Source organism: Colobus angolensis, unplaced genomic scaffold (assembly GCF_000951035.1).
Source record: "Colobus angolensis palliatus isolate OR3802 unplaced genomic scaffold, Cang.pa_1.0 Scaffold80, whole genome shotgun sequence".
In the NCBI taxonomy this organism is placed as follows: Eukaryota; Metazoa; Chordata; class Mammalia; order Primates; family Cercopithecidae; genus Colobus; species Colobus angolensis.
The window spans coordinates 6,870,868-6,886,032 of record NW_012121821.1 but is presented as its reverse complement, the minus strand read 5'-3'; the positions used below and the strand labels follow the sequence as shown (position 1 = coordinate 6,886,032).

The 15,165-nt window shown below is 39.8% G+C and overlaps 1 protein-coding gene across 1 annotated transcript in view; it reads right to left on the bottom strand.

Moving 5' to 3' along the window:
• Nucleotides 1-7,234: 7,234 nt before the first annotated feature.
• Nucleotides 7,235-15,165, bottom strand: part of KCNMB4 (potassium channel subfamily M regulatory beta subunit 4) — a 69,401-nt gene continuing 61,470 nt past the window's right edge. Inside the window, exon 3 of the mRNA XM_011929323.1 lies at nt 7,235-11,016. Coding sequence (XP_011784713.1) covers nt 10,848-11,016 — 169 coding nt within the window. The 3' untranslated portion in view covers nt 7,235-10,847. The remainder of the gene's footprint in view (nt 11,017-15,165) is intronic.

Here is a 15,165-nt window from a genome sequence, read left to right as displayed (position 1 = left end):
CAGGATGGTCTCGATCTCCTGACCTCGTGATCCACCCGTCTCGGCCTCCCAAAGTGCTGGGATTACAGGCTTGAGCCACCGCGCCCGGCCTATTGTTTGTTTTTAGACGGAGTTTCACTCTTGTTGCCAAGGCTGGAGTGCAATGACATGATCTTGGCTCACTGCAACCTCCACCTCCCAGGTTCAGGCGACTCTCCTGCCTCAGCCTCCTGAGTAGCTGGGATTACAGGCATGTACCACCATGCCCGGCTAATTTTGTATTTTTAGTAGGAACAGGTTTCTCGATGTTGGTCAGGCTGGTCTCAGACTCCCAACCTCAGGTGATCCACCTGCCTCAGCCTCCCAAAGTGCTGGGATTACAGGTGTGAGCCACAGCACCCAGTGTCTAGGCGTCTTTCAAAAATTTCAGTTAAGTGTTAAAGATCTGGCCATAGGGCTATTTCCAATTTCAGTGTTTGCATGGGGAAGGCAGTGTTAAGCCCTATTTCTGGCTTTTCAGGCTGTTCACAAAAAGTGAGGAAAGTTTAAAGGTCATGTATGTTTCAGTGTCTACGCTTGAAAGCTATCTAAAGTTATTAAAAAGACTATACCTGAAGTCTCCAGTTGCTTCTTTTGGAAGCCTCTTCGTTTCCCTCCCCAAAGAAAGCAGACAATTGAACTTTGCTCACTTTTTGTTCTAAGATGTCTGTCAAATACACTATTCTTACCAAATATATCAAATCCCACTATTCTTTTGTTTTGTTTTTTGAGACGGAGTCTCGCTCTGTCGCCCAGGCTGGAGTGCAGTGGCGCAATCTCAGCTCACTGTAACCTCCACCACCCGGATTCAAGCAATTCTCCTGCCTCAGCCTCCTGAGTAGCTGGGATTACAGGCGCCCGCCACCATGCCCAGCTAATTTTTGTATTTTTAGTAGAGACGTTTTCACCATATTGGTCAGGCTGGTCTCAAACCCCTGATCTCGTGATCCACCCACTTCGGCCTCCCAAAGTGCTGGGATTACAGGCATGAGCCACTGTGCCCGGCCAAATCCCACTATTCTTATGAAAAGTTCCTCACTATAATTCTGCAGGGTTCCTGCTAATGATCTAATGTTTATTCCACGATAACCCTAATCTATAGACTTATCTTTCTAAGTGGCATAATCTTACCAAAAATAATTTAGAATTACAGCTAAGCTACTTCCATATTCCTTACTTCCTAATTCAGAAACTGTGTGAGATAAAAATCGTTTGTTGTTGTAAGTTGCTATGTTTTAGGGTAATTTGGTAGTGAACACAGTGATTTTTCTGCTATCTGTTTAAAGAGTACTATATGATATTTAAATACATTACCTTATCTTCATCATAACTTTTGAAGACCAAGATTGGAATAGATATTTATTATGCATTCAGTTACATTTTACAGGGTTAACTATGCCCTAGGTAGTATGCTGAATGTCTCATTCTGCCAACCTTTAATGAAGAGTTTAGAATATTGTTTGATTAAGAAAACCTTAAATGCACAGAAAGCACTTAATAAGAGTTGGGAATTATTATTATATGGATAAAAAGGTCAATAAATTATGGTTTTTGTCTCACAAGGTGGAGAGGTAAGGAAGAATCAGTGAATTAACAGTCATATAACACAAGATAAATTATTGTAATACATGCTCAATTCTTAAAATGATAGATGTATGTACAAATTTTTGTGGGATCACAGAGGAGGAAGTGATTAATTCTTGGGGGTAGCATAAAGCGAAGAGGTTGGGCCTTGAAAATGGAATAAAATTTCCCAAGGCAGGGAAGGACATGCATTCATTCCATAAATATGGCACTGTGTCAGTGGTGGAAAAAAAAAGCCCATCAACATTATTCTACCTTCATGAATCTTAGAACTAGAAAGAGAGATAAATAAGAGACAAGTACACAAACAAATCAAGAAGTAAAGCAATTAAAAGTACTAGAAAAGAAGAAAGCGGCATGAAGAGGAGAGAATGACAGGAGAAATCTGCTTACATAAGGTCACCATACATACAAAGGACTTCAGGAAAGAGTCAATATTTAAGCTTAGACCTGATGGATCAGAGGAACCAGATATTGAAACCTGATAAGAAGAGAGGCTCAAGGTCCTGAGAAGAGTACAGTGCAACTGGACTGCAGAGCGTGTAATGAAAATGTTGAGGTATTAGGAAAAAGTTGTTATATGGTTTGATATATTTCAGTAACTTTTCAGAAGGACACATTAACTGAGCCAGGCAAATGGCTCCCTATCTATGTTGTGTGATAATATTTTGTCCCATCACTCTGTTATTACAATTTCTGTCCATCAGTAAGCTTGAGACAGAGACTAGGAATACTTCTGAGCTATTGTGATATACATCCAGAGCTTGGAACAGGGGAAGGCAAGAGATAATAATCTGGAAATCACAGCTGACATCACAGAAAAGCCAGGGAATGGATGGGTCTCATCCATTATGGTCACGTACAGAAAATCCTATAGAGAAGAAATATATCTAATATTTACCAGATAACATGATAGCACTATACCCCACAATTATTCAGTATGTTTCTTTGGCTGTATTTTCTAGGCCACCTTAGTGATAAGAGCAGACAGCTAGGTGTATGCAGAAAGACATCCTCAAGAACACATCATCATCATCCCAGTCAGAGACTCTCCTCTTACTTTCCCATGGTCTGTTCTAGGTCACCTCCCATCCTACTGCCATGGCTGATCAAGCTTGATTTCAGGCACTGGCAGAAGAATAAATGTGTATATATTGTTCTTTGGGGGTAGAGTGAGCTGGAGGATCAGGGTCTGAGATTCTGACTAGGCACTGCCCACCCCGCAGGCTGAGAAACCACTGCCATACTTCCGCCAGGAATCTTCCTCACGTTAGTTTTCTAATGAAGTACACACTAATTCAGCAGCGGCTGCTTTCACCTAGGTGTCCTAAGCTTAAAGCAGAGATGCAAGTTCATTAACTGCTGTCTGGTAAAGGAGACAAATGTCCAAAAGCGATCCCTGCACTGTTCTGTGAATTATAAACCCTTGTAGAATTGGGAAAAGAGAAAACAATTCTCAGATTCCTGATGTGGAGAAATGTGTATGGTGCCTTTGGCAGTGACTCTGAAAGACTGAACATCTCTACTTGCTGTGAACAAGAACTGACGTTGAACCAGGCACATCTCCTGGCATCAACATATATGTTTTTCCTTTCTTGATTTTATTTCATTAACTCTCACCACATCTTCACTACCCTGAATGCTAGAACTCTGGAGGTAGTTACACTTCTGACCTTTAACACCACTGACTTTCACAAAAATTAAAACATTTCTTCCAAATTTCAAACATTACCAATTCCTGCATAGGCTCAGGGTAGTCTTGTTTGAATTTCTCATTGTTTCTAGATGTCACTTGGAAGTCCAAGCCCTAATTTGATCTTTTTCTACCTGCCAGAAATGCGGCACTCCTATGATGATATTCATCAGCCTCATTAGTCATTCTTTGGGAAGCATAGAGGGGAAAGAAACTAAAAACCTTTGTAAAAGTTACTCTCAGTCAGAGACCTGATAATGAGACACAGGATACATTTTATATATTTCAAACTTCTTGGAGATAGAAATGTTGCATCTTTTAAAAGAATACATTAATAAAAAATTACCCCAGTTGTTTTCACTGTTGTACAGGGACCAGGCAGAAAGGATCACGTTCTTTGGATTTCCTCTCTGAGAAGCAAGTATGCCAGTAATTGCTTTGCATCAAAGAGAAGTAACATTTTTTTAATAATGCTAGAAATGGCTAAGTATGAGGAAATGGAGACTTTCAAGATAGCCATATTTTGAAAGTTATTTAATACTGAATAAAATGGAGAATTTGAAGAATCTTGACTTTATTAAATAGACAATGAATTCCGAGGTGATTTCTTCTGAGTTGGAGATCTGGAAATAAAAACAACTTGCCAATGATAGAACTTCAGAAAAGGAAAATTCCAATATTGTTTTAGTCTTAGACTGGTGGGGACTAAGTTAGAAGCATCTGATAAATAAAAACACAGATTTTTAGGAAAAATTAGTTTTGAGTTCATTTTTCCTTTTTACTGCACTAATGCTGTACCACTATCATCATCACCATTATTATCACCAACATCACGACTACCACTACCACCACCACCACCACCATCATCATCATCAGTTAGTATTTATGGATCAGGCACTGTGCTAAGCACACGTTTTGCATTGTCTCATTTAGTCCTCTCCAATGATATATCAGTATCAGCCTCATTTTATAGTTGAGATAACAAAGCTGTAATAGAAATTACGTAGCTTGCCTAAGATCACACAGATGCTAAAAGGGAGAGCCAGGATTCAATCTCAGACTGTTTGGTTCCGAAGTTCTTATTCCATGCCTCTTTTCTCTAGATTATCCCTCATGAGGAAACAAATTCATTCTAATAAGCTAGTAAGCTATTATATCCCTGTCCCCTTTTTTAACACCTTGTGTAGCCTTCTGAATATTTTCTTATTTCCTACGATTGTAAAAACTTCCATATGATTGGAAACTCAATACATTTTTTTTTTTTTACAACTGGAATACATTCAGAGAGATGGAAATTCTAATTTTTTTAAAAAAGGCTACAGATTCTATTGTATATATTCTTTGAATATTTCAAACTCTCTTGGCTATCTGTAAGTCCCACTTCTGTACTCCACACTCTAGGACAGCCTTCTCCTCTTACCTTCCTGAAATATCTCTCTATTTTGCAAAGCAACAAAGCTTCCCTTGTGTTTTTATCTCTTACTGATTTTTTTTTTTTTTTTTTTTTGAGATGGAGTCTCGCTCTGTTGCCCGGGCTGGAGTGCAGTGGCCAGACCTCAGCTCACTGCAAGCTCCGCCTCCCAGGTTCACACCATTCTCCTGCCTCAGCCTCCCGAGTAGCTGGGACTACAGGTGCCCGCCACCTCGCCCGGCTAGTTTTTTGTATTTTTTAGTAGAGACGGGGTTTCACCGTGTTGGCCAGGATGGTCTCAATCTCCTGACCTCCTGATCTGCCCGTCTCGGCCTCCCAAAGTGCTGGGATTACAGGCTTGAGCCACCGCGCCCGGCCAAATTCTGATTAATTTAAATCAGTAAAATAATTAAATTAAATTAGATAAACTTTAATTTTAGATAAACAAAAATGTAAAGAATCATCTAAATTTCAGGAAACTATTATCTTTTTAGGTCCAAGTCTCTTCTCATACTCAATATAAAACGTACGATGTATACAAGAGGAATGTAGGAAGGAACTGATAATCATCCCCCTGGCTTATTCTCCCTTTCCTCGTTTTAATAATAGAATCTCTGTCCCAGGGTTTAGAAGGCAAGGCTGATCAGCAAGAGGTTCCTCTGCAGTTAATTTCTTACCAAAAGAATATACAAAGTTGATGTGTGCAACTTCTATCTCATTTTATTCAAATGTATGTGCTTGCCCTTTACTTTTCTCTTCTCCATCCCACACGTTGACCACTGTAAAGAGGACACTCTAGGGAATGACAGAATAAATGGTAGAATAAGTATAATAATAATAATATAAACTAATAATAGAGTAAAATTAATGGTAGAATAAATATAAGTCCCTGGACAGTTTCATGGGCTACCTCCTGATGGCTACAAGAAAGAAAATAAATTATCTTATTGGAACTATAGTATTTGGGGGTTTCTCTGTTACAGTGGCTTAGCCTACACCCTAATAGTTTTAAATTAGGTACCAGAATATTATGGACTAAGTTGTAGGCCCCCAAAATTTATAAGTTGAAGCCCAAAGCCCCATTGTAACTATATTGAAAGATAGGGACTTTCAGGAGATAAGTAAGGTTAAATGAAGTCATAGAGAGGGGCCCTAATCTCATAAGACTGGTGTCCTTATAAGAGAACACTGGAATACACAGGGAGACATTAGGGGCACAAGTGCCTAGACCAATGGTCATGTAAGGACACAGCAAGACGGGAGCCATCTGCAAGCCAAGGAGAGAGGCCTCAGGAGAAATCAAAGTTGCCAACATTTTGACCTTGAACTTTTGGCCCTCAGAACTGTTAAAAAACAAATTTTGGTTGTTTAAACCACCCAGTCTTTGCTATTTGTTATGCAGCTCTAGCTAACTAATACACAGGAATGGAAAAGTGCCATCATAACAAAAATCTAAAATATGTGGCTCTGGTATTGTGTTGCCAGGCAACGGGCAGTATGGAAACAGATATTGCAGGATGAAAAACAAGAGACCCTTGTTATGTTTTGACCAATCACTAGGTAAAACTGACTGACACCAGCAACAATTTGAAAGGCAGACTAGCTATGGGGAAAGCACTTAGAACCAGAGTGGTCAATGTATATTGGCGGCTCCTTGCTGATGTTTTTAGTGAGGTATTATCAAAAGTAGTTGCTGTAAGGTCAAAAAATAAAACGTTTGCAAGTAGATAACACCAATCCCTGAAGTACAATTGCTTCTGCATTCCAGGGAGCAGGAGATGTGACTATTATTCAGTTTTGTTCAATAGTCACCACTGTGGCTGGGCGTGGAGGCTCACGCCTGTAATCTCAGCACTTTGGGACGCTGAGACGGGTGGATCACCAAAGGTTGGGAGTTTGAGATCAACCTGGCCAACATGGTGAAACCCTGTCTTTACTAAAAAATACAAAAATTAGCCAGGGTAGTGGTGGAAGCCTGTAATCTCAGTTATCAGGAGGCTGAGGCAAGAAAATTGCTTGAACTGGGAGGCAGGGGTTGCAGTGAGCCGAGCTTGCGCCTTTGCATTCCAGCCTGAGCAACAGAGCAAGACTCCATCTCAAACAAACAAACAAACAAACAAACAAACAAAGTCTCCATTGTGTTCTGGGCAGACAATGGGAGTCATTTCGGCAGAAAAGACCAGATGAAGAATGTTGCATTACCACTGAAACTCATTGTTGGAGAAGACTTCAAGGTGGCTGCCATTAATTTGAGGGACAGAGGTATGGGCCAAGCACAGTGACTAATAAATAACACATTGCTGGCTTAAAGAACTATAACTAGAGCAGCTCTTTGGCTGTGGCTACTTTCACATGAACTGACTGAAAGCAAATGAAACGGAAATCTCTAGTGTTTTTGATAAAATGATGTCACCAATGCTATGATGACCCTTAAGATGTCAGATGAACTTCCTCCTCCCAAAATTCAGAGAAAATTACCATGAATTCAGTTCAGATGCTGAGACTGATAATGCCACACACACAGGAAATGGGTATAAAAAGGTTTATTACTCACATACTGAGACTTTCCAGGGAGATAGGGCAGGCTCCCAAAAGGCTCGGGAAACGGCTTAAGTGGTTTGGCTTTTATCCGTCTTAGAGTGTGAGGCTGGGGTGAAGCTTCCTGCATGTATGCCGGGGCTTGTGTGATTTGAACTTCCTGCTGGGGCCAAAGGAGGAGGCACCCATGCTTCCATCAGCTTGCCCAGGTGTGCAGCATAAGAGGAAAGGGAAAGGTGAGGCTTCAAAGATGTCAGCAATCAACATTAAAAACGGCATTGAAGTCTTTATTACAGTCAAATGAACTAAAACCCTGGCCTATAAAAGCCTATGTTTTTCAGTCTCTAAGGCAATCTAGGTCTAAAAATCTGCACCAGCAAGCAGGAGCTGCAAAAGCTGTAATGCCCTCCAAAGTTTCAGATGGGGCCACAGAAGCTGACGAGCAAGACTTTTCTGGAGGTCAAACTAGGGGCCAGAGAAGACAATGGACAAGGGAGTTTCTCCCAGATAGCAGATTCATAGTTTCACTAAGGAACTCACTTTCTGCTGGGGCAAGGCATCTCCATCATGCCTGCTCAGCAGATTATCATGGAATGGGCCATTGGCTGCTATCATTTTTGTCTTTAACTCTGGTATTAACTACCCTCTTTTTAGCTTTAGTAATAGAACCCTTTCCCTGGAGTTTTAGTAGGGCACATGTCCATCTAGTTAGAGGCACATCCCAGCCTTTCTTGAAGCTAGGTATAGCTACGTAGTAAGTATTCATGAAGGAACTGTGGGCAGAAGTGATGGGTGTAATTTCCTAAAAAGGAAATGGCTTGCTCCCAACTTCCTCTTTTTTCACAGGCTAGGAAGTCTTGGGCCAGCTTTGACCATGGAAAGAACAATACCCTTGGGTATTAAGAGAACTAACAAGGTAGATGAATTCTAGATCCCTTGAATACCTTGTGAAACGAAGCTACTTCTGGACTGCTATGTGAGAAAAAAATAAATTACTACCTTACACGAGCCATCATTATTTTGGGGTCTCTTTGTTACAGCAGTTTAGATCATTTTCTGATTTATACAAAAAGAGGAAGAAAACATTAAGAAGGTAAGCTTATTTACCTTTTATGAACCTAAAATGTCCTCTGCTTGTTCCTTTGGGTTTTACCTTTAACAAGTATAAATAAGGTGCTTCAAATTTAATTGGCTGTAAGCAAGTAAGACCTTAAGACTACCTCTGACCTTATGAATTCAGTGTGCTTCTCCCCTTTTCCAAAAATCAACCTACAGAATACAGTTGCATATACTTTTTTGGCATAAAGGGAAGCGTTTAATGTAAATGTATATCAAACTGAAAAATGAAAACTAAGATTGATATATATCAACTTCCCCTTTTTTCAACACAAATGTATATCCATGCACTATTTTACTCTACTCTGTAATCAATTAATCATAGACAACTGGATAAAGATAAAATGGATAAAGCAGACTTCATCTCCCATAATGTGATGCAGAGATGATTTCTTGGACTTCCAGTTTCATGTTACTCTATGCTTCAGAATAGTTCACTGTGTTGCTAAGACAACAAGGATGCTGCAACCGGAAACTGGGACTGAAGTCAAGGCACTGGAGCTGCCTCAAAAGATGTCATAAATAGTGTGTTCAAGGCCTTTTTCACAGTGAAACTGTAACTTTTGAATTAGAAAAAAAAATTACTAGAGCCAAGCATGGTGGTGCACACCAGTAACCCCAGATACTTGGGAGGCTGAGGCAGGAGGATTGCTTGAGCCCAGGTGCTTGAGGCTGCAGTGTGCTATGATCACACCTGTGAGTAGCTACTGCGCTCCATCCTGGGCAACACAGCAAGACCCCCATCTGTTAAAAAACAAAACACAAAAATAAACAGAAGATTATACTCAATTCAACACCTTTCCACAGACTATGATTTTCAGTTACTCACATTCTAAGATTAAGAAAACACTGGCCTATAATCCCAGCACTTTGGGAGGCCAAGGTGGGCACAGGTCAGGAGATCTAGACCATCCTGGCCAACATGATGAAACCCCATCTTTATTAAAATACAAAAATTAACCAGGCGTGGTGGTGCGTGCCTGTAGTCCCAGTTACTCGGGAGGCTGAGGCAGGGGAATGACTTGAACCTAGGAGGCAGAGATGGCAGTGAGCCAAGATTGCGCCACTGCACTCCAGCCTGGCGACACAGCGAGACACCATTTCAAAAAAAAGAAAAAAAGAAAACATTGGTATGTGGACTAAAAGTCAGGAAACCATCCTTCCATATATGTATTTTACAGCCCCATGGAAATAACTGAGGGGAACTTGTCTACATTCCAGTTTACCTTTATTCTAATAGAAGCATGTCTGAAGAGTATCACAAGAAAACAAAACGAAATTATGTTGTCAGTTGTTCCCCCACTAATGATGTACATCTCACCTAAACAAAGGTTTGATTCTGTGTAGTAAGTAGGTTTGATGTTCACTGAGACCTGCGATTTGATATTTGGAATTTGAGTTTATAAACAGATACAAAGAAATATGGTCTTCTCAATAAACTTCTGATAAAGGCACAGAAAGCTCATCGGTAGCAATGATGTGAGCTGGGTTGCATCTCCAGGTTTGTCCAAGCAAACTGAACAATGGCAGCAATCCTCCTGTTTTAATATTCATAACATCAAGGCAAGGACAAAGAAAAAAAAACAAAATGCTTGAACTGATTTTGGTGTTTGTTTCTGACCTACAAAAAAAAAAAAGAAAACAGCATTTCACTAAGCTGAAGAGTGTCCTTCACATCGTGTATACTGTATTGCACATAAATTTTAAAAAAATCCATCAAAAACAACAAGAACAGATGAATAAAGAAGCCCAGTGCTTTTTGAGATAGAAGCCTTCTTCAGAATCACCTCCCTCTCTTAAGAAGTAATCTGGTGAAAAATAATGGTTAGGCAAAGGCAGGTGTTGGAGGATCTTTTCCCAATCTTTTAGAATGTCTTGCTTAAGAGACACAGAGGTGACTGGAGACTGAGTTACCAGTGTACTATTCATTTTCCAAGCAGACGTCAAAAGATACTCTTTAATAGTGGAAACTGAGGGTTACACAGTAAGGTTCAGACTTCAGCAGGAATCCTTGTCGTCAAGTAAAAGTTTAACCCAGCAGAAGCAAATGACACCCAGATGTCCTCACCTTTTCTTTTTTTTAAACCCTGGTGTTCTAAGCATAAAAAAGGAAATAGAAAATAACACAGACCACTCTATTTTAATATTTTTAAGTAGCATAAATCATAATGGTTTGTATACTACACTGTACAAATAATATACTGTTACTTTTGAAAGAAAATGAACTTCTTATAGGGTTTTCTGAAATAGTTACTCCATACAGCTAAGAGCTTGACCCTTTAGCCACTGCTACAGCAGATGGAATACAAGCTTTGAGGTTCCAAGTCTTCCAGTTGTGCCTGTTTCTGTTGCCACTGAGGGATGAGCCTCTCAGAGCCCTGTCATGGCCCTGTCCATCTCCTGCACCAGGAAACACGGGTTCCGCAGTTGGATGCGTGCCGATGAGTACAGCTTCTGTGCTTTGCTTTCCACAAGCCTCCTCCCCCTTTAAGAGAACTTGCGCTTCTTCATGGCTTCTGCCTTGACTGCCAAGCTCTTGGCACAGATGGTCAGTACCACAATGAGGACACCCACCACAAATGTCACCAGGGGCCAGAGGAAGCAATGCAGGAGGACAATCTCATCATGAGTGCGATGCAGAAGCACGTCATCTGGTCTGCAAGACAATGGAGAAAAAGAAAAAAACAGCAGTCAAATGCCTTGGCACTGGAAAACTCTTTACAACCTAAAGCCAAATTTGCTTTCCAGCCCATAGGGAATAACCATTACTGAAAGTAAAGGCTGCCCTCTGACTATAAACACTGTATTTTTGTGCTTCAAACCCATTACAGAAAGTTTTGAGCTCTTGAGTCACATAAGTGGTGCAAATTTACACATTAATTATAATATAATTTACATGTTACAAAATGTCAAAAGTGTATTTCTTATGCTATGATTTTCCTTCATTCTAAGTTACTTAATGTATTCCACTTTCTCATTCATCCTCTAATGTCCACTGGTCAAGGGGTTTGAATCAGTCAAAAAATTACTGATGGGTGAGCATTCTCCAACAAATCAGAACTAGACCTTAGCTCACAGGTGTGGCCCCAGTGATCTTAATTCAGAAAAAAAAAAAAGGTCAGTTAAAGCCAATGCTTGAATTCAGTCAGAAAGACAGCTGGTGTCACTGTCAGGGCAACTCGGCTTCCCTATGTAAACTAGAGGTTTTTATTAATAAGCAGACAATGGCTGAATGAATGCCTTTTCCCATGCTTCTGGGTGAAATTAGCCATCATTTTAAAACACTGACCACTTTCTTGATAAATCTTGCGAAGTCCTAGCAATAGATTTCTGTCTTGTCAATGTGAGGCTCTATTTTTCAATTCCTGCATTGGTCCCATTCACAGAAAGTGAAGATGAGATGTGCTCCACAAGCCATGATCTCTAATCTTTGGCCATTAGAAAGAGATCCTGGAAGAAATTTTATTTTATTTTTTTGAGATGGAGTCTCGTTCTCTCACCCAGGCTGGAGTGCAGTGGCGCCATCTCAGCTAACTGCAATCTCTGCCTCAGCCTCCTCAGTAGCTGGGACTGCCGGTGCCCACCACCATGCCTGGCTAATTTTTTTGCATTTTTAGTAGAGACAGGGTTTCACTGTGTTAGCCAGAATGGTCTAGATCTCCTGACCTCATGATCCGCCAGTCTTGGCCTCCCAAAGCACTGGGATTATAGGCGTGAGCCACCGCACCCAGCAGGAATTTAACTTTTTAATACAAGATGTTTACATTTTGTAAGATATTTCCATTTCATCCACAAGGTTTGCCGTGTTACACTAGAGTATCTATGTTTCCTCCAGAAAAAAATGAAAATAATGCAGAATAATTAGTTCAACTGCCCTTAAGAACATCAAAGCCTTCAGAGCACAAGAACAGTGCATCTAACACAGAAATACATTCCTGAAAATCACTCATTAGTCACAGCTCTCATAATTCAGAACCCATTTTCCCTGAAGATTGACAAAGGGCGTTGAATATTTCTTTTTACTTATAGTGAAGCTATCATGTGCCATTAACATAAATAGTTTTACAGACTGGCTTTGAAATTACAAAATCCTTCCATTTTTTCCTTTGATGCACAGTGTAATTTCAAATTTTGCACATAATACAAGATTTCTATTGATGTTTTATTTCATAGTATTTCAATTAAAATTTATATTAAGTAAATGCAGAGTCATTTTAACAATTAGGCAACAATCATCCCAGCTTTCAGAAACTGTGCCTTTTTTTGGAATTCCTATAGCATTAAATTATCTCCAAGACTTGTGCTACCATTAGTATATGTGTATATAAAAAAAAAAAAAAAAAAAAAAAAAAAAAAAAAAAAGTATATGTGTATATATTGATGTATATATTCTTCTGTAAGGCCCATTAGGGCTATGACATTGTCATTGCTGCTATTCTACAAATAGATGTTGTTACTGAGAAACAGAAGTCTGCCTTTGTTGCAGCCTTATTATCCATGAAAATTTTCAAGAAACTTCATGATTGAAGTCTAAAAAAGTCAAGGCTGAGGTCTAAAAAGAGTCAGGACACAGGATAGCCAGAATCATATTTAAGAGTCTGAAATCCCCATCCCAGCACTGCCATGATTCTTTTCCCAGGTACAGTGCTCACAGCTGTCAGAAACCTCTCCCTAAGTGTGTGAGGGAAGGTAAAAGCTATCTCTCAGGATGCTCTTTCCTTCTTTCTGCGAAGGGCTGTTACGCTCCTCCATAATCCACTGATACAAAAATAAATCTTAAATTCTTCATCAAAATGGCTACGGGTGCACAAGAATGTGAATTTTACTTAGTATCACTGAAGTGTACATTTTAAAATGGTTAAGATGGCTGGGCGCAGTGGCTCATGCCTGTAATCCCAGCACTTTGGGAGAGAGGCGGGCAGATTGCTTGAGACCGGGAGTTCAAGACCAACCTGGGCAACATAGCGAAATCCTGTCTCTACAAAAAACTACATGCCTGTAGACCTAGTTACTTGGGAGGCTGAAGCGGGAGGATCTCTTGAGCCCAGGAGGTCGAGGCTGCAGCGAGCCATGATCAAACCAATGCACTCCAGCTTGGGTGACAGAGTGAGACCCTGCCTCCAAAAGAAAAAAAAAATGGTTATGGTGTTAAAAAAAAGAACTTGGATTTTTTAAACATTATTTTAATAAATGTGCATGTAATTTCCATAAGTAATATGTTTTTGCAACTAATTTTCTAGTAAAATGCTTCAGCGTGGATCCTCGTTTGTATTCATACTCCAGTCATTCTTAACTGATGTTGAATGCTTTCACAATATTGTGCAATTGAGCCAGAAAAATAGCCCAGATGACAGTGGTGGGAATCATACATATTTTCTGAAACACAGTTTGAAGAACATGTACCAAAAAAGAATGTGAGTAAAAAGAAGAGGAGGAGAGAAAAATAATAACTGGAAAATGCTGGACCCAGATATTTGTTTTATTCAGAAACTTCTTGGCATTCTACCTCCTAGCAGAGTGCTTGGAGTAAAACCTTAATATCTTAAATGACAAAACGACATCAGTCCCTCTGAGTTAGCCATACTGAATTTGTAATCACTTCAAAAGTGTTCTTTGAGGTGGAAATGTTAAATATAAACGTAGACATTTCTTTAAAAATAATTCATGTCCATTTCTACTTCCTACAGCTCTAAGGTGCCCCATAATCTCCTTCAACAGGAAAACATTTATCTGCACAGTAATGCTCACGCTCATCATTCAGTTTTTTGATTTAGTGAGATTATCTCTAAATTGCTTCTTGTGTCCTAATTAAAGTCTAGCTCATTCAAACTGGGCTTGTAGTGCCTTAACTGAAGGCACTCCCCTGTCTCAGTTTCCTCCAATTTTATCGGGCAAGCAGTTTTCAGATTGTTTAGCCAAAAACTATTTGCAAAGGGGTTTGGGCTTAGAATTCAATTTGCCATAATTATATGGTAGGGAATGAACTGTAATTTCTTTATAAATAATCACTGTTTGCCACATGTGGCAAACTGGATAAATAGCATGATGAGATCTGACATCATAAAACCAGGATGGTGACAAGAATACGAAGACAATAGGTAAAAAAGGGGTAATTACTCTATATCTAGGGACTTCAAAAAAGTAAGCAAGAGATTTCTCTTGGAGTATGCAGGAACACTAATGAAAAGCACTTTTAAGCCTTGGGTCAGGGCTACAAAAGAAGAGGAAATACTGTGGGCGCCCATAGAAAAACTTCCCTAAGCATTGGCACTACCCTGAGTCAAGGTTTGAAACTATGTGGTGATAATAATGACAGTCAGCATTTATTACGTGCTTTCTACCCTCCAGGTTCTGTGGTAGGACATTCAGACTCAATTGATCCTTCAAATGACCCTTTGCTCAAGTAATTTTTAATTTTCATTTTATAATGGAAGAAACTGAGGTAAAGAAAGATCGGTTTCCCCAGGATCACACAATTTAAAATAACGACACGATTTGAAACCCTGTCTGTAAGATTTTTTAAATTGTGCTATTTATTTACCCTTAAGCCAGCTTTTCTCAAATTTGAATCACTTCACAGTGCTTGTTGAAGTGCAGTTTCCTGGTTTTCAACCCTTGATTTACTATAATTAGCATCTGAGTTTGTGGGATCCAGAAATCTGCATTTTGGAGCAGCTCTGGGATGATTCTTATGTGCACTTCAGTTTAAGAAGCATTGTGTTGGCCGGGCGCGGTGGCTCAAGCCTGTAATCCCAGCACTTTGGGAGGCCGAGACGGGCGGATCACGAGGTCAGGAGATCGAGAC